The 20785-nt window shown below is 39.7% G+C and overlaps 1 protein-coding gene across 1 annotated transcript in view; it reads left to right on the top strand.

The window, feature by feature from the left end:
• Nucleotides 1-20785, top strand: part of LOC126223584 (hemicentin-1-like) — a 217010-nt gene that overhangs the window by 50053 nt on the left and 146172 nt on the right. Inside the window, exon 5 of the mRNA XM_049942198.1 lies at nucleotides 11388-11518. Coding sequence (XP_049798155.1) covers nucleotides 11388-11518 — 131 coding nt within the window. The remainder of the gene's footprint in view (nucleotides 1-11387; nucleotides 11519-20785) is intronic.

Genomic DNA, 20785 nt, shown 5'->3' with positions numbered 1-20785 from the left:
AACACTGCCGTGACACTTCTACCAACTTTATTCAGCAGGCCTTACAAACCAAACCGACGGGAACATTACATCAGCACTTCACCTAGCAACCAGTGCTTCTCTCTGTGCTGTCCACTCAACACAGCGGCACTATACTGCCCCACAGCTCACTCATACTCCTACTAAGCTGATATCAGTCAACTGCCAAGCTAAGTACGGAAGACTCAGAACAAGGCATAGACACTACGAGTGCACTTCAAACACAAAAATTCTACAGGTACCTAAAGCCAAACAGACGAAAACACTCCGTCCGAACTCCTACTGCCTTGGTTTTGTCGATACAACACGATGAGTGAAGAGGTAATCCTTTAGTCACTCGCCCTTCAACTAAGCCGTTCCCAGTAAGACCCTGGCCAACACGATCTGTATGATAGCTTCTTCCTGCCACTGGTGGCACTGGATGCAGATCCCTTTCATCTCCACAGCGCCTACTTGGCTGCAGCGAGATGTCTGCAGATTTATTGTCACCTTCTTAGTGATCAAGGCACACCTACAAAAAGTTTAACGTTAATCATTGAGTAAAACGTTACTCAACGACCAATAATGAAAGAGGAAATTTCGTCTGCTATTAAATTGTACTTTTTGCAGGCGACACATCCATGCACATGTAAAACACACACTGTCTGATACAGCAGTAGTGGTCCTGTCACGATCCCTTGCAGTACACCTCACGCTAGTGTCCCTTGCTCCAAAGTGTCGGAAGTGGTTAGACACTGGACTCGCATTCGGGAGGACGACGGTTGAATCCCGCGTCCGGCCATCCTGATTTAGGTTTTCCGTGATTTCCCTAAATCACTCCAAGCAAATGCCGGGATGGTTCCTCTGAAAGGGCACGGCCGAATTCCTTCCCCATCCTTCCCTAATCCGATGAGACCGATGACCTCGCTGTCTGGTCTCCTTCCCTGAAACCAACCAACCAACCATCCAAAGTGTCGGAACACTGCCCAGTTGTTGAAACGGTGACTGTCTAATTGAACTGAAAATGAATACTAACACTTTTAACTAATTATTAGAAATTCCGAGAATCTAAAATAACAACATTATATAACAAGTAATCACACGCCCAATACACACGCTGACTCGTCAATTTACATAAAATTATATGAGTAACTCCCCCCACTCATTAGCAAATTAGCTTTCATCCACTGACTGAAGGTAGACAGTCGTGTATGGACATTCGCGATCACCTACTTAAACACTCTGCTCATCTGGAAAACAGATGGAGTTACTATTTACCCCCATGAACCATGGGCCTTGCCGTTGGTGGGGAGGCTTGCGTGCCTCAGCGATACAGATGGCCGTACCGTAGGTGCAACCACAACGGAGGGGTATCTGTTGAGAGGCCAGACAAACATGTGGTTCCTGAAGAGGGGCAGCAGCCTTTTCAGTAGTTGCAGGGGCAACAGTCTGGATGACTGACTGATCTGGCCTTGTAACATTAACCGAAACGGCCTTGCTGTGCTGGTACTGCGAACGGCTGAAAGCAAGGGGAAACTACAGCCGTAATTTTTCCCGAGGACATGCAGCTTTACTGTATGATTAAATGATGATGGCGTCCTCTTGGGTAAAATATTCCGGAGGTAAAATAGTCCCCCATTCGGATCTCCGGGCGGGGACTACTCAAGAGGACGTCGTTATCAGGAGAAAGAAAACTGGCATTCTACGGATCGGAGCGTGGAATGTCAGATCCCTTAATCGGGCAGGTAGGTTAGAAAATTTAAAAAGGGAAATGGATAGGTTAAAGTTACATATAGTGGGAATTAGTGAAGTTCGGTGGCAGGAGGAACAAGACTTTTGGTCAGGTGATTACAGGGTTATAAATACAAAATCAAATAGGGGTAATGCAGGAGTAGGTTTAATAATGAATAAAGAAATAGGAGTGCGGATTAGCTACTACAAACAGCATAGTGAACGCATTATTGTGGCCAAGATGGACACAAAGCCCATGCCTACTACAGTAGTACAAGTTTATATGCCAACTAGCTCTGCAGATGATGAAGAAATTGATGAAATGTATGACGAGATAAAAGAAATTATTCAGGTAGTGAAGGGAGACGAAAATTTAATAGTCATGGGTGACTGGAATTCGTCAGTAGGAAAAGGGAGAGAAGGAAACATAGTAGGTGAATATGGATTGGGGGGAAGAAATGAAAGAGGAAGCCGCCTTGTAGAATTTTGCACAGAGCATAACTTAATTTTAGCTAACACTTGGTTCAAGAATCATAAAAGAAGGTTGTATACCTGGAAGAATCCTGGAGATACTAAAAGGTATCAGATAGATTACATAATGGTAAGACAGAGATTTAGGAACCAGGTTTTAAATTGTAAGACATTTCCAGGGGCAGATGTGGATTCTGACCACAATATATTGGTTATGAACTGCAGATTGAAACTGAAGAAACTGCAAAAAGGTGGGAATTTAAGGAGATGGGACCTGGATAAACTGAAAGAACCAGAGGTTGTAGAGAGTTTCAGGGAGAGCATAAGGGAACAATTGACAGGAATCGGGGAAAGAAATACAGTAGAAGAAGAATGGGTAGCTCTGAGGGATGAAGTAGTGAAGGCAGCAGAGGATCAAGTAGGTAAAAAGACGAGGGCTAATAGAAATCCTTGGGTAACAGAAGAAATATTGAATTTAATTTATGAAAGGAGAAAATATAAAAATGAAGTAAATGAAGCGGGCAAAAAGGAATACAAACGTCTCAAAAATGAGATCAACAGGAAGTGCAAAATGGCTAAGCAGGGACAAATATAAGGATGTAGAGGCTTGTCTCACTAGGGGCAAGATAGATATTGCCTACAGGAAAATTAAAGAGACCTTTGGAGAGAAGAGAACCATTTGCATGAATATCAAGAGCTCAGATGGCAACCCAGTTCTAAGCAAAGAAGGGAAGGCAGAAAGGTCGAAGGAGTATATAGAGGGTTTATACAAGGGCGATGTACTTGAGGACAATATTATGGAAATGGAAGAGGAGGTAGATGAAGATGAAATGGGGGATAAGATACTGCGTAAAGAGTTTGACAGAGCACTGAAAGACCTGAGTCGAAACAAGGCCCCGGGAGTAGACAACATTCCATTAGAACTACTGATGGCCTTGGGAGAGCCAGTCATGACAAAACTCTACCATCTGGTGAGCAAGATGTATGAGACAGGCGAAATACCACAGACTTCAAGAAGAATATAATAATTCCAATCCCAAAGAAAGCAGGTGTTGACAGATGTGAAAATTACCGAACTATCAGTTTAATAAGTCACAGCTACAAAATACTAACACGAATTCTTTACAGACGAATAGAAAAACTAGTAGAAGCCAACCTCGGGGAAGATCAGTTTGGATTCCGTTGAAACACTGGAACACGTGAGGCAATACTGACCCTACGACTTATCTTAGAAGAAAGATTAAGGAAAGGCAAACCTACGTTTCTAGCATTTGTAGACTTAGAGAAAGCTTTTGACAATGTTGACTGGAATACTCTCCTTCAAATTCTGAAGGTGGTAGGGGTAAAATACAGGGAGCGACAGGCTATTTACAATTTGTACAGAAACCAGATGGCAGTTATGAGAATCGAGGAGCATGAAAGGAAAGCAGTGGTTGGGAAAGGAGTGAGATAGGGTTGTAGCCTCTCCCCGATGTTATTCAATCTGTATATTGAGCAAGCAGTAAAGGAAACAAAAGAAAAATTCGGAGTAGGTATTAAAATTCATGGAGAAGAACTAAAAACTTTGAGGTTCGCCGATGACATTGTAAATCTGTCAGAGACAGCAAAGGACTTGGAAGAGCAGTTGAACGGAATGGACAGTGTCTTGAAAGGAGGATATAAGATGAACATCAACAAAAGCAAAACGAGGATAATGGAATGTAGTCAAATTAAATCGGGTGATGCTGAGGGGATTAGATTAGGAAATGAGACACTTAAAGTAGTAAAGGAGTATTGCTATTTAGGGAGTAAAATAACTGATGATGGTCCAAGTAGAGAGGATATAAAATGTAGACTGGCAATGACAAGGAAATCGTTTCTGAAGAAGAGAAATTTGTTAACATCGAGTATAGATTTAAGTGTCAGGAAGTAGTTTCTGAAAGTATTTGTATGGATTGTAGCCATGTATGGAAGTGAAACATGGACGATAACCAGTTTGGATAAGAAGAGAATAGAAGCTTTCGAAATGTGGTGCTACAGAAGAATGCTGAAGATAAGGTGGTTAGATCACGTAACTAATGTGGAGGCATTGAATAGGATTGGGGAGAAGAGAAGTTTGTGGCACAACTTGACTGGAAGAAGGGATCAGTTGGTACGACATGTTTTGAGGCATCAAGGGATCACAAATTCAGCATTGGAAGGCAGCGTGGAGGGTAAAAATCGTAGTGGGAGACCAAGAGATGAATACACTAAGCAGATTCAGAAGGATGTAGGTTGCAGTAGGTACTGGGAGATGAAGAAGCTTGCACAGGATAGAGTAGCATGGAGAGCTGCATCAAACCAATCTCAGGACTGAAGACCACAACAACAACTACAACAACAGTGGAATTCTTTTTAATGTCCCTCAAATACACTGAAAAGCCAAAGAAATTGGTACTCCTGCCTAATATCTAGTAGGACCCTAGCGAGCACACAGAACTGCCGCAACACGACGTGACATGTAGTTGACTAATGTCTGAAGTAGTGCTGGAGGGAACTGACACCATGAATCCTACAGGGCGGTCCATAAATCCGTAGGACTCTGATGGGTGGAGATCTCTATCGAACAGCACATTGCAAGGCATCCCAGATATGTTCATGTATGGGGAATCTGGTAGCTAGCGGAAGTTATGAAACTCAGAAGAGTGTTCCCGAGGCCACTCCGTAGCAATTCGGAACGTGGGGGTGTCGCACTGTCCTGCTGGAGTTGCCCAAGTCCGTCTGAATACACAATGGACACGAATGGATGCAGGTGATCATATAGTATGCCTACGCACGTAACACCTGTCAGAGCCGTATCTAGACGTATCAGAGGTCCCATATCACTCCAACTGCACACGTCCCACAGCATTACGGTGAATCCACCAGCTTGAAAAGTCCCCTGCTGACATGCTGGGTTCATGGCTTGATGAGGCTGTCTCCATGCCCGTACACGTGCATCCGCTCGATACCGTCTGAAACGAGACTCGTCCCACTAATCAACATGTGCCACTGACACATGTTGATGGCCCAGCATTGATACCTCCAGCAATTTGCGGAAGGGCTATTCTTATCTCACGTTGAACGATTCTCTTCGGTCGTTCGTGGTCCCGTTCTTGCTGGATCTCTTTACTGTTGCTGTTTGGTCGCGCGGGATGCCACTTTATAAACGCTTCATTTATTTGATATTGTCTAAAATATGTAAATATGATTAATTGATTAGTAACAGTGGCGGAGAAAAGTTGCTATATTGTAATGAATGTTCGTCGTAGTTTAATTAATTCCTTCGTGAGTCGGAATGACACATGAGTGACTCATTCCTAAGACCATACCTCAGCATAATATGGGATAAGTCGGCTATAGTAGTTAGGACAGGTAAATACGGACAGTTCTTTTCATTTTCCTAAGGAGCTGTTGGAGCTAAGTGTCGAAGATTCAGAAATGTTCAAAAAATGGTTCAAATGGCTCTGAGCACTATGGGACTTAACATCTGAGGTCATCAGTCCCCTAGAACTTAAAACTACTTAAACCTAACTAACCTAATGACATCACACACATCCACGTCTGAGGCATGATTCGAACCTGCGACAGTAGAAGTCGCACGGTAATGTTCAAAATGACTTTTTGGTTTTGCCAGCAAGTGCCGTGACGATGGATGCGATTGCTCCTATACAGTGAAATAGTTTGTGTTTTCTATATGTATTATGTAAGGCAAATGACAAATTTATTTGTATATATTAACAAACGCATATTGTGACATTTAATTGCTACAGAACTGGTAAAACGTTCTTATTTTAGCCTTCGAAATCAATTGTTTATGAACTGCTTACGTTATATAATTTCTTAATCAGAAAACATTTAGCGTAATGGCGTCCAAACGGGCATATTTTGTAATGTATTCAGGTTGTTTCAAGGCAATGAAACTGATAATAAAACAAAATTATTTCGTAAAGTAAACACACCAAGGCATCTTGGTGAATAGTTATGTTGTCTTACGTATGTTAAGATGTCATCGAGTTATTTAAGAAAGTCATTGCACCAAAAATGATATTCCCAACCTATGCAACAAGCATGGGATACTGTAAGGAAGTAAAATATGCCGTTTGCTACATCACACAAGGAACAGACTTAAATGAAGAATTCTTAAAAAACCGTCACGCAATTTTTGGGAACTTGAAATATGTATTCAACGAACAGGAAGAACTCTCTAGCCATATTTGTGATACTGAACGAAGTCATTACAGCATATCAGTAACTGATTTATGTCGCTTTGCCACGTTGTCCTATCTATCGGGAAAAGTGCCCATTCGGAAACTTTCACTTGAGCTCACTCTTCTAGTACAAAAGGAGAATTTGAATAAAAATACGGGTCACACATTTTCAGCTGTCCCCATCGAGGTATATCAACGACACCTGTCGGCAGCTAAGGGTTTCAATTAATTATCATTTATTCTAGAGAATCTGCACGGTCATCAATGGTATCTGTTCTTTCGAGAACAGTTACTATCTTCATAAAAATACAATTGTTTAATAGTTACAGAATGTACACAGTTTATTCGAGTATATTTCATATGCTTATTCATGACACGATATGAGATAAACACAACATTTTCCTCAGGGCGGCCACATCATCCAACTTTCCCTTACTTCTGTTTTAAAGTTAAGACCTCCTGTTACGGGAGCAGTCGAATTTTCCGTCCTGCTAGTACGAAGACTCACATCAGAAACTTTAATACTGAAAAGTCTCGCATCCCTAAAGACAGACGCTAGGCATCAAATGAGGGATGGGTGCTAAAAATTTCAATGAGTACACTTAAGATACATAATATTTTAAGAGAACACTTCAATTAGATGAACGCTCAGCTGGCTGTGAATTTCAGAAGATCCTGAATGAGATCCCAGCAGATGGCAGAAACGAATATCGTAAAGAATAAACTGAAGATGAATACCGTGCGATGAAACAATGAAAAAGATCTTCAATATCTTAGTTGCCTTATTTTATTTACATTCTGGACCTTCGCAAATTAGCCTAAAATGTGTACATACAATTATAGTTCACAGTGACGGAGAAACAGCTGTCTGATGACAATGCAGAATAACAATGGCGTGATTAGTTACACATATTAAAGTACTTACGTCTACTTCCCCCTCTGAATTATCCTTTTCTACTTGAGGTCTTGAAAAATATTATATCACAAACATGAATTTTTTTATATATCTTTCTATGCCTCTACAGCCATACAAGCCACAGTCTGATACACTGTGAAGAGAATATTATAATGTTGTTTCGTCTCCTCTTTGTTCCGTTCTCAGATGATAGACTGGAATAAATTTTGTCGTTACCTCCTACATGAGCCCAAACTTCTCTGACATAAGTGGAGTGGTTAATACCAGAGGGATGTATCGGAGTGGGCACATTCGGCAAAGTGTTAGATTTTCCCCAGTGCACAAACTTTTCCTTGACACATAGACCACATCATTTTAAGAATTTCTGTGAAACGCACGGTGACTAAACAAATTCGCCGGCCGGTGTGGCCGAGCGGTTCTAGGCGCTTCAGTCTTTAACCACGCGACCGCTACGGTCGCAGGTTCGAATCCTGTCTCGGGCGTGAATGTTTGTAATGTCCTTGGGCTAGTTAGGTTTAAGTAGTTCTAAGTTCTAGGGGACAGACGACCTCAGATGTTAAGCCCATAGTAGTAAGAGCCATTTGAACTAAACAAATTCAAAACGAGTCCACCAGATCACCTTTGAATTTTATCTCTCTTTTCAGTTGATTCACTTTTGTAAATTCAACATCGCAGCGCGTCTGCATTCGTTGGTTAATATATTAAAAAACTAAAAACCCGCCTCGATTGCGAGAAGAGCATCTAGTGTTAAGTGTTAACCCAGGTTTCGGCCTGGATAACTGCACCTTCTTCAGAACAACAATAAAACCCACTAGTGCCTAAGACGACCTTTGTTCAAAATGGCTCAAATGGCTCTGAGAACTATGCGACCTAACGTCTGAGGTCATCAGTCGCCTAGAAATTAGAACTAATTAAACCTAACTAATCTAAGGACATCATACACATCCATGCCCGAAGCAGGATTCGAACCTGCGACCGTAGCGGTCGCTCGGCTCCAGACTGCATCGCCTAGAACCGCACGGCCACACCGGCTGGCCAAGACCTTTGTCAATGATTAAAAGAACACCTTAGCTATACATTTATAAACGAAAAAGAAAAGAAAAACACAAACAGTACATATGTACAAAGTCAAAACCACTAGGCCGATGTGAGGTGGAGCGTACTCCATTAAGTTAAATTGTGTTTTTGACTTTGTACATATATACTGTTTGTGTTTTTCTTTTCTTTTTCGTTCATAAATGTATAGCTATGGTGTTCTTTTAATCATTGACACAGGTCTTCTTAGGCACATGTGGGTTTTATTGTTGTTCTGAAGAAGGTGTAGTTATCTAGGCCGAAACCTGGGTTAACACTTAACATTAGGTGCTTTTTTCGCAATCAAGGCGGGTTTTTTAGTTTTTTAATACTTTTGTAAATGTCTCAGTCTGACTAACAGTCCTCAAGAATTGGTCGAATGAGGGCCTTCGTCCGTGAACCGCCCTTCTTTAGAACTCTTCCAGACTCGTAAACCTGTCTATCACCCCCAGGGACAGAGCTGCTGTTACACCTTAAATTACTCCGAACCACCAGATGCCTGAATTTACCGTAAGGGTACTAAAATAGAACCATATCGGACTTCGTATTTAAATAGTATCCATTGATAGATTCCTAATGGCACTCTTTGTTTCCTATTAGAGATGTGTCTGAATGATTTGATTTAATTTGTTGTGACATCATCCCATTATATTGCAGCTGTTCTGATTCATTCTCACTAATACCTTTCACTGATCACAGAGTGTAGCGATACGCACTAATTTAATGTTTCATATACTGGTGTGAGTGTAGAAATATAATCAGCGATAGTTTTCCAATATATAGCAGCCTGAGTTAAATTGTTTAAAGTGAGAAATTTTTTAGATAATATAACTTACTGCAATAAATTCATATTGAGAAAAGTTGTCAGAACATATTTATTAAAGAAAGCAGCAACGTGTGTTTCTTCGTTTGTTTCTGTTCAGTGTTAAACAGGTCAATAGAATGTCCGGCTGATTTGTGAAGAAATTAAGATTTCTTCTAGTATTTTTCACATAGTCGTTATTATAAAATGTTTGTTTTGAAATTCTGCTTCTATCGCACGTTGTTCGATGTTACACTCTGAATGTGGAGGGCTTAATTTCTTCATATCCGCTATTCGGAAGTGAAATACCAATCTGATACCTGTAATATTTAACATACGTATACTAATATTACATTGCTTTCCGAGAAGCGGGTCATAACAACTATTGTTGTCGTCTACAGTACCACGATAAAAACAAGTACTCCATTAATTTTACTCATCAGTACTCTAATTTTATGATGATATTCATTTTACTTTTTTAAATTACAGTTCAGAGCTAAATAAATGTTGGGGGATTGAAAAAATTTTTAACTCGTGGCCGTGCGCGGGGATGGAATATTAGAGAATTATGCTGTTTAGCAACTTTATTAAAATGAGACGTTGTTTCAGCATTAAGCTCCGTTAAATTATACTCTTTGTGCCACACCTACCATATAAGAGACAATGTTCTGACTTCCATTTACATGCTGAGCACTACTCTTCTGATGATGCAACTACATCAAGAACACAAAGAAATTTTTTTTTTGAAAAAAGCTCAAAAGTTTTATGAAATAGTTTGTCTAAAAGTAAGGGAAAAACAGGCCAGAGAAACATTTGACGCGCCCTTGAATGATACTCTAAATCATGCACAGAAACTGACGTTCCAATTGAAAATTCGTATTCTGTTTTCCGATAGTTGAAAAATCCGTTACTAAAACATTTTTGAGATTGAAAGTTCGGACCTAGATGACAGAAATATGAAAAGGCCGTACAACAGTAGACTGCATGATTAACAAAATCCATGAGACAAATATCCTGTACTAAATCATAAAATTCGAAGATTCTGAGCTGAGCACTTAACTTCACATTCTCAATACCTACTTCTTTTGCGGTACGTGATTTTCACCATTATTCAAAGGTGTGCTGATGTTTCTCTAGTCTACATTAGCTTTTACTTTTAGAAAAATCAGTTCAGTGCAAATCTGACCGTATTATTGCAAGATTTTCTTTTATTTTCAACTTTTGTACAGAAAGCATCATTTTTTGACTCTCCCTCTTCTCTCTATTGGTCTTGAATTTTGACAGTTAAACATGCGTGGAACAGCTACATCTTGAAGAGAAGAAGTATCTCACACCTCATTAACCTTCCTAGGACTTTTTATTCTCGAAAATTCCTGAATTTAGTACTTGAGTCGAAGGAAGCCTTTTTGATAGTTAAATATCATGCCAAAGCAACTTTTCACGTGCAGAATTGCTACTCTTGAAATATGTCAATTTTCCCTCAGATCATTTAAGTTTTCTTAATCATCGAAATTACTTTCAAACCACAAAAGACGTTTCCATAACACAAGACTTCACACGGTTCAGTTTGGTAGACCATTTGTCTGTTCCCAATCTTCTTTTGGCTGTGAAAATGGGCAAAAAATCCGTTTTGTCATTTTCTGTCAAATCATTAATTTAGTTTTTCTTAATTACCCTGATCACATCCAAGCAAATAATTTTTTTGTGAAAGTAAACCTCAGCCTAAGAAGTTTGTACCTAATTTGTCCACTTCCCACTGTTCGTTTACCTTCGAAAATTCAGAAAAGAATTTTCCCCCAGACCCTTAATTAGCTTCTTCTCTGTTACCTTGAATACTTTCAAAGATATGAACTCGTTTTTTGTGGAACTAGACCTCACGCTGGTCAGTTTGATGCTAGTTTTCTCCACTTTCCAGTCTTCCTTTAGATTTGAAAATTTGAACAAAGCGAATTGTATAGTTTGTAAGTTTGTAGTATGTGTTGCTTTCGGTCCACTCAAACGTTTGACCAAAAACCAACAAAAAGATATTAGGATGGCTAACATTTTTCATGCGCCTTAGCTCCTGCTACGACAGAAATTATAGTTTGCCAAGTCGTGTGCAAGAACTAGAAATCTTTAAATGTTTGTATATGTGTCCGCGATACTCCTCGCTGTGTATCAGCTGTGTCAGCCGGTGCCGTGTGTTCAGACAGCCCCGTCGTGTCTCTGGAGCTGGGCAGCAACATCAACGGCAGCGCCATCCGCGAGGGCGTCGACGTTTACTTCGAATGCAACGTGCGCGCCGACCCCTGGATACACAAGGTCATCTGGAGGCACAACGTGAGTACCCGGCCACTTTAACTCTTCTCTGTATGTTGTACACACCATCATCTCTAAGGCCTCTAGTCTCTATAGCGGACGTAGTCCACTGAAGCTTTTGCGATTCTCGAATCAATCACTCCCTTTGACTGTCAATTATATAAAATCTTCTTTTGTGAGGCGCATGATGAACAATACTGTTCTCATGATACCTTGAGCATAAATTATGTTACGTGGTTGATACACTGTTGAGCCAAAACTTTATGACAACATCCTTGACAACACGATGGTCCAAATGAAATTAAATTATCGTGTGGCATTACTGATCGAGATCCAGTTGTTCCGCTGCCTGGTCGAAATCTTTCTATTGGACGCCACTTCGACAACTTGTGTGTCTTGTGATGAAAATGAGAAGAAATGATTAGGACAGTACAAACATTCAGTCGCTGATCGAGTAACACCTCCGATCACGCCGGAAATTGAACCCAGGACTCAACGAGCAACAAACAGTGACGCTAACCACTAGATTACAAGCTACGGGCTCAGTTTAGGTAAGTTTGGAGTACGCGGCGAGCGGTCAGAAGTTGCTTGGGGAGTAAAAGGACCAGGCAATGAGAAAATTGAACACCATTCAACACCATTCATAATAATAACAAACTTTATTAATTTTCTTGTTTTGACCAAACAATTACAAAGGTCAGTTGCTTCAGTACAGTAGACCTTCTCCGCAGTGGCATATCGGTGGCAGTATTCCGACCTCGACATCACCCACTAGTCTAGATGCGCCACAGAAAGGACTGATTGGTTAATCCAAGCACTGGGTACTTCTAAGATACATATTCGAAAGGTATCTTAGGACATATATTAGAGTATGTTCCATAGCTGTGGCCTAGTTTACACCAAGTTTTTAATATGTGTGACTAGGCTAAGCTGATTTTGTGTATATTTTGTGACGATGCCACTAAGACTTTATGATATTACGCAACGTTGCGAAATAAAACTGAATATGATCATTGCTGACCGAAACCGGTAGTCTAAGGACCAAAGTTCTTTTGTGATTGGCGGAAATAAAAGAAATTCGTTCTACACATAACAAAGATGAATTCATGGACCAATGGAGACTGTTAATAAAGCTTGGAGATTGAATAATACTTCTTCTAGCCCTACAACACTAAAGGAGGGAGGCTGTTAAATTGCTGATAAATCATCATAATGTCTGTTACTTCACATTTCATTCAAAGGAAATCATAATAGATAGGTTATGAATTAGTTAAATACAATAATTAGGTCTTCAGTGGTATGTTACGTACCAAATCAAGTACAAAATGTTCTGGCTTGTACTCTACTGCAGTTGTACATTTTACAAGGGTTTAGTAATCTAAGTGTTAAAAGAACCCACTATTACGGCGATGACATGTAGACTAGTAAAATCAGTGTCCTTCATTATGGAGGGATGTAACATAAAACGTAAACATACATTTAAAATATCATTACAGTCATATTTATCAATGTACAAACCTAAAATTTTTCATGTGTAAAGCAAATGATCTGTGATGTAAAGGAAAAATATAATAAAATATGCACGACTGATATCTTTCCACTAATTTTAATTTTTAACATTTTATTCTCTTTTTTATAAAGAGTCATAAATCAAATTCTAATAATGCCATTAACATGTAAATTTTATTGTAGTCTCCTGAGAAGGTTACAAGACCACTGAACTACAGTTATTAATTTATGGTACAAACAGTATCATTAACAGAGTTTTTAATTTGGCAAATCCAAAACTAACGTTTTTTCTACATACAAGCATCTAAAAATCAGAATGTAATTGCAGGATCTCGTATTTTTTAGTTCCAGGGAGACAGCAGCACGTTGCGAACAGTTCCTGAACATTTGAAAATTTTCATAGCATTAGGGCATATGCTTTTCGAGAAAAGGCTTCTAATAACGTAAAAAAAATGTAAAAGAGAGGAAATGAGGTACAAGGATTTTCTTCTCATACTTGTACATGTAATACGTTTACCTCAATTTTAAAATCCTCGCCACCCGGAGTGGCCGAGCGGTTCTAGGCACTACAGTCCTGAACCGCGTGACCGCTACGGCCCTGCATCGGGCATGGAGGTATGTGATGTCCTTAGGTTAGTTAGGTTTAAGTAGTTCGAAGTTCTAGGGGACTGATGACCTCAGATGTTAAGTCCCACAGTGCTCAGAGCCATTTTCTTTTAAATCCTCCATACTGATACTCCTCATCCTTCAGGTTTCTCTTCTCTCCACTTCTTATCTGCCAGGCCTGTATTTGCAGGTAAGATACTGATCTGTTAGCTTTCTAGACCGTGCTCTCGTCGATGGAGTAAAATGCTTTTGTTGTAAACACGCCAGTAACTATACCAACTCTCGTCAGCACTTCAACTGTGCAGTATTTTATGTTATTGTAACATATAACTGTATGATAGACACCTAGTTTGAGTAGTTTTTGAGCATCTAATCCATATTCCATTATTGAGGCTTTAATTTGCATTTTGTGTCTTTCCGTGAGGTCACTTCTTCATTAAATCAGGGTTTGCAAGAAACCTGCATGTGGGCTTAATTGCATTCATAACAGGTTCTGGTAATGTGTGTTTATGCGAATATGTCTCATTTCTTTTGTTGAACTTACAACAATCATCTTTCGCACACAGATTGTGCATTGGAGTTTGGTCAGTGGATAGTTTGTGGAAAAAAATTGCCCACACAGCACGCCTCATTGCCCCTAAATGATGTGTGTTTTATCTGATAGTTCTCCCATAAAATAACTAAAGATAATCAGTTTATTTCAGAGTAAGCCTGCCCTTTCCTCCTAGCGGTTTTCTATCCTCAAGTACCTCAGCTTTCTTCTCTTTCGGCAAGTGACGAAGCCTACTACCGAGCCTGTTTTGGATATGGCCAAGACGTTCCAACTTTCCTATTGTTGTATTGTATGGATTTTTTTCTGTTACAGCTTTGTACGAAGAGAAGGTCCCCATCACCAAGGTATTTAGTATATCTAACATACTGGTCCTCAGATTTGCAGAACATCCTCACAACCGCAGCAGCCTTCATGCCCCCACTTGAGCCTCTGTAATTTTTAGAGCTTGCTGCTGCATGCTTTCCTTTCCACAGTTTCTCACTGTCTTCATTGTTGGACATTTGCCTTGTTGCACGCTGGTTGCAGTATTTAGACATAATTACTACATCTAAAACTGTACCTGAGTCAGTACCAATAATAGATACATCTCCATAGAGAGATGTGTGACCCCTTTTCATCCAGGTCCTATTTACAGACACACACAGGTCAGTAGCATTTGTAGGAGATTCACTGTCATGAATATCTACCCGAAGATCTATTTAGTTTTGATTTATTTCCAGCAATTCCTCCACTGCTTTCTTCGTAGAACCTTTGGCAGTAACGCATACAGCAGCAGACATTCCTTTTTTTATTTTTTCAAACGTTACACAAGGTGGAGGCATGTTCAGAAAACCACACAATGAATTCAATGAATTACCTCTTTCCCTGCCCTGTCAAAGGCATTTCAAAGCTTATGATAACCTAAAATTGCTTTCATAGGCACCAGTGTTAGTTTTTTTGGAGGAGGAAAATGAAAATTCATAGCCACACGAATTACAAATTAATTTAAAATCACATGCTACTCCCACTCTTCTTTCTTCAACAACAACAATCACGCATTCCGTATTTGTAAAGATAACACATGAAAATAAAAACTTTATAGCCTGGCTGAGAAGCTCTAAATCAATAAGTCTGAATCCATTGGAAGCCACATCAACATCATTCACGCACCCAAGTTTCGATTCTGAAGCTAAGAGCTTATGTTCTTAATTTCGAGCTGCTTTCTCTTTTTTTGTTGGTAAACCGATTTCCATGAAACCTCTGTTTCCTAAACACAGTTTTTCTATAATCCATTATGCATAAATCTTGACTTCCACGTAAAGGTTCGCGAATTATACCTTACACCTACTAATATGTGTTGGTATTGCCAAAATGTAATTAACCACATACAAGAAAGATTCCAGGCAAAGCCAGAGATACAAATGTCAGCCAAAGATGTAGAAAGAAAATAACCTTCACACTGACAAAAATTCCACTAAAGCAAGCAGTTTCCCAAATGTCGGAAAATGTGAGAGAGGCCACCAGTGCAGAGTCAGTTTAACAATTTAAAGCCTTTTCTCAAGCTGCTATCACGATAAAATTCACAAACAACGTAGATTAAACTGAGTAGATCAAGAAAATATTATTTTTGAAAAAACGGTTTTTGGAACCAAACTCTGGTACTTTCCCCTTAAAGTAACAGTAATCAACAGAATTCAAGTAACAGACAGGTGGCAGGTTCGCCAGGTAACATTTACAGCCGAACAATAACGTCTCAGTGTGGTCACATTGCAGTGACACAATTGTCAGCACAAATTATTAATGACACCCAAACTGCTCTCGACCCAGAAGCAATGTTACATTAAAACGTTCAATCAATATTTGGCATTTAAGAATAACAGATTTTAAGTAACCGCCAGAAACAACAGCTAAATATCGATAACAAGAATTACACCCATTAACGAACATGTACCACAAGAGACAGCCTTGCTATAGTTCAACGGCTGAACCTTTGACTGCTTTACAATTAATACAGGTTTAGTGAAACAGTACCTAGAACCGCTGATTATCTTGGTTGGCACAAGGGTGCAACACACAAATAACTAAATAAAGAAAATTTTAATTGTGAACAGCATCGATGTACTTGGGGAAATCCGAGATATACACTGTACTGCCTTACAGTACTTTTATTCACTACGTTTCCATCATGGACCACTTTTTCAGTGGAAAAAATATCTACTGTGACAACTTCACATGACATACAAGCTAGTTAAGCAGGAAAGTACGTTTCGATACATTTCTCCGTCCTTCTGTACTCCACTACTCTTGTCATCCCTACATATACTGCAGCCAGCACATTACATATTCAAGTTCCCACACTGTGGCACAAAAAGTCCTTTGGGACTCTTCAGCTAATCCGACTAATGAAACTTTGGTTCGTCTGAGTTTCGGAAATTATTATTTTCTTTTTGACTGTGAGCTCTATTTTTTTCATTTTATTTGGTATTAATTCCAGCCTAATAATATACATTGAAGAGCCAAAGAAACTGGTACACCTGCCTAATATCGTGCAGGGCCTCCGCGAGCACACAAGAAGTGCCGCAACACGACGTGGCATGGACTCTACTATTGTCTGAAGTAGTGCTAGAGGGATCTGACACCATGAATCCTGCCAGGCTGTCCATAAATCAGTAAGAGTACGAGGAGTGGAGTTCTCTTCTGAAAAGAACGTGGCAAGCCATCCCAGATATGCTCAATAATATTCACGTCTCCGAAGTTTGGTGGCCATCGGAAATGTTTACACCCCTGCTGGTATTGCCCAAGTCCGCCGGAATACACAAAGGACATGAATGGATGCAGGTGATCAGACAAGATTCTTACGTACGTGTCACCTGTCAGAAACATTTCTAGACTTATCACTCTAACTGCACACATCCCACACCCTTACAGAGTCTCCATAAGCCTGAACAGTTCCCTGCTCACATGCAAGGTCCATGGCTTCATGAGATTGTATCCATTCCCATACAGGTCCATCCGCTGAGTAAAACTGCAAATTAGACCCATCCTACTACGCAGTATGTTTCCAGTTATCAACAGCCGAAAGTCGGTTTTGATGGCCCCAGTCTAGGCGTAATGCTTTGCGTCGTGCGGTCATCAAGGGTACACGAGTGGACCTTCAGATCCGAAAGCAGATATCGATGATGTTTCGTTGTATGGTTTGCTCGCTGACGCTTGTTGATGGCGCAGCACTGAACTATGCAGCAATTTGCGGAAGGATTCCACTTCTGTAACTTTGAACGATTCTCTTCAGTCATCGTTGGTCCCGTTCTTCTACGATTTTTTTCCGGCAGCAGCTATGTCAGAGATTTGATGTTTTACCGGATTCCTGATACTCACGACACACTCGTGAAATGGTTGTACGCGAAAACCCCCACTTCATCACTACCTCAGAGATGGTATGTCCATTCACTGGTGGGCCGACTGTAATACCACCCCCAAACTCACTTAAATCTTGATCACCTGTCATTGTATCAGCAGTAACCAATACAACAGCTGCGCCAGACAGTTGTTGTCTTATATAGGCGTTTCCGACCGCAGCACCGTATTGTGCCTGTTTACATATCTCTGTATTTGAAGACAGCTGCCTATACCAGTTTCTTTGGCACTTCAGTGTATATTACCTAATCCAAAGCAACCGCTGATATATTTAAGTCACAGTCATTAATTGTCCACGGTGCGGATCCATTGCTTCATATGTACTAGTATTTTTGAGGTGACCTTTTAACTTTATAAGTAATGAAGAAGCACTACCAGGTATCTAGGGTTACTATTTTTCTGTTCATAATCAATATGATATCACTGTAGTTAACGGCTGAAGTATGTTGCATTCTAAGCCCGTGATACCACTTTCATTCTAGGTAAAAAGGATATAATGGCATCTTCTATTGAAACGCATTTCTACCGTCGCCTGTAGTGTGTGCCGCTTAATGTCACCACAAATGTCCACGCTAGTACTGCAGCCATACAAACTCCCCTTCACCTCAAGCATATGAATTTATTATAGTGGCTAGTGACGTCCCTTCCATGATGTCGGAATTATTATCTCTCTCTTAGGACTCAAAAAAGGTGTTGCGTAAATTTAATCTATTTTGATGTCTAATAACACAGATAGTTGTGCGCATCCAAGTGACATTGAGAGAGCACACAAATTGTTGGTTCTGGTCGTAAGCAATTTTTGTTTGTAATGTTTTCATTGAAAAGCGTTTAAGTAGGCATTAACGTGAAACACAAAAATCAGTAGAAAAATGACGAAATAAAATTATAACAAGGTGTTATAATGATGTACATTACAAGGTTGAGATTAATCAGAGGATTACAAATCACTAAAAGGATTAAGTGTAGACTAAGTATTGTACAAGCTACTGATATGTTTTGATCGATTGTTGAGTCAATTAATGGCAACTAAAACATCATTTTTGAAGTGAGACTAGTTGTCAGAAGTCAGGCATTTGACATTCTGCTTGGACTGCAATACATAAATTGCTGCAAAAGGCATTTCTAGCAAGTGTCAAAATTAAGATAAGCAGTGTCCTCGTGGCAGGCTTTGCAGGATTATTTGATGGAAGCCATGCCGCAAAATAACCTGTTGTTTCACTGCGAATAAGAGGTGGATCTGCCTTCCAACACATGTCAATAGAGTTGTGGAGACGGTCTGAAAGAAAAACCCAGTAACAAAACTCTGACCACGTGAAGAGAGCAGATGATTTGAAGCACTTCCTTGCGGTGGCAGGTTATAGTTTACAGAAATGGCGTTTCCGTCTGAAGCACGAGTTTGGAATGCATCGATTGGTCACTATGTATCTCAGATTTACTTACAGTTATAACAACACTCTTCGATTGATAACTTTATACGGTGAATATATTACGATTGTTAACCACGGAGACAAGCGTATATAATATGAAATAGTGTTATTGCGCATATTTCTAGCGGTTTCAATGTTTTCAAAAGTTAGTATGATAATATTATGTAATGAGAGATACAATAAAGCAAACGTAATTTATCTTGAGGACTGCTCAAAATGTGAACAAGGAAAATCCATGTAAGATTTATGTCAGTGAAAAACACTAATGTTAAATGATATTAGTATTGAGTAAATTTATCGTTCCATTAGGCCTCAATTAATACGAAGTCTAATACATAGTAGTGTCACCATACAGGATGTTTCACGTACAGCTCGAGTGCTGTCCCTAGTGCTGCGCATGTAGTATAACTCAGCAGGCAGGCTGCCACACCCCATTACTCTACGATGCGTTACTCGGATAATGTAGCATGTGTCGCATCTGTTGACAGGTTGTGCGCGCTTGCTTTTGTGTGTGTGTGTGTGTTTATCTGCATTATTTACACTGCTACAAAGTACACGTTTTTTGATGTTCAGAGTAGTTCCGTTTCAACATGGAATGTATTTCTGTATTGAATTACGCGAGAACAGAGCCGTGCGTGGAATACCGGCTTGTTTCATTACGGAATTTTCCCTGTGTTCACGTTCCAGAGATTCGACAGTAGTTTAAACAGTAAGGAAATCTATCATATGGAAGAGCACACGACAAAGTAAAAGCTTTCCAAGGATAGCGACACGAATCTTCATGGCCACCCAAATGTTTAGACACCGTTGAACGCATGCTATGGTTTGTGTGCCAGTTCGCTAATTGTTGTGAATAATAAATATGATTGTTACTTTATAAAAAAATTATAATTTTATTAGCGACGTTCATTAACCCGCTACCTGTTTCACAAATAGTAAAATTTTGTTGTTATTAACAAAGTGATTGCAGCGACACTTACACATTACGTTCACTATATCCGCTGTGGTTGGGATACAGCAATTGTCATTTAAAATGGTTATTTATTTGGTTATAATTTCATACTAGCAGCTTTCCTGAATTTTACTACAATTAATTTTCTATACTATTAACTAATTTAATACAGATCAACTTGATGTTCACTGCTGAATATCGTTAACATTATTAATAAACCACTACAGCTGATTTTATTTACGTTTATTACCGAATGACAGGTTTCATTTAAAAGAATATCATCAATTCTTCATACAAAAACTCCACACAGTAGTGCCAATATCATGATTATTGTTTTTCTACGGTATTAGCTATTAGCAAATCTCCCCAGCCAGATTTATTCAAAAGATTACTAACACGTTTTGCATGTTACCACCTTTAGCTAATCGTGAAGCGTTTTCAGAGAAATTTGGATGCACTATACAATCTGTATTATCAGATATAACATAATTTAAGTTTACAAACGTATTATTGAGTATTGAGCCATTGCAATGACGTCAAAAATGGCTCTGAGCACTATGGGACTTAACATCTTAATTCATCAGTCCCCTAGAACTTAGAACTACTTAAACCTAACTAATATAAGGACATCACACACATGTATGCCCGAGGCAGGATTCGAACCTGCGACCGTAGCAGGCCCGCGGTTCCGGACTGCAGCACCTAGAACCGCACGGCCACCGCGGCCGGCTTGAAATGTCACTAGGCACTAGTTTAAAATCAGCTACTTCATCTGGAGTCTTTTTGACAGCAAGTCTAGCACGGGGAGTTGTTGTGGTGAGAGTCAGTGGCAGGAGTAATGACAGACG

The sequence above is a fragment of the Schistocerca nitens genome, chromosome 1 (genome assembly GCF_023898315.1).
Source record: "Schistocerca nitens isolate TAMUIC-IGC-003100 chromosome 1, iqSchNite1.1, whole genome shotgun sequence".
Taxonomy (NCBI): domain Eukaryota; kingdom Metazoa; phylum Arthropoda; class Insecta; order Orthoptera; family Acrididae; genus Schistocerca; species Schistocerca nitens.
Note: the sequence above shows the minus strand (reverse complement) of the source record. Positions and strands in the feature narration are given on the sequence as shown.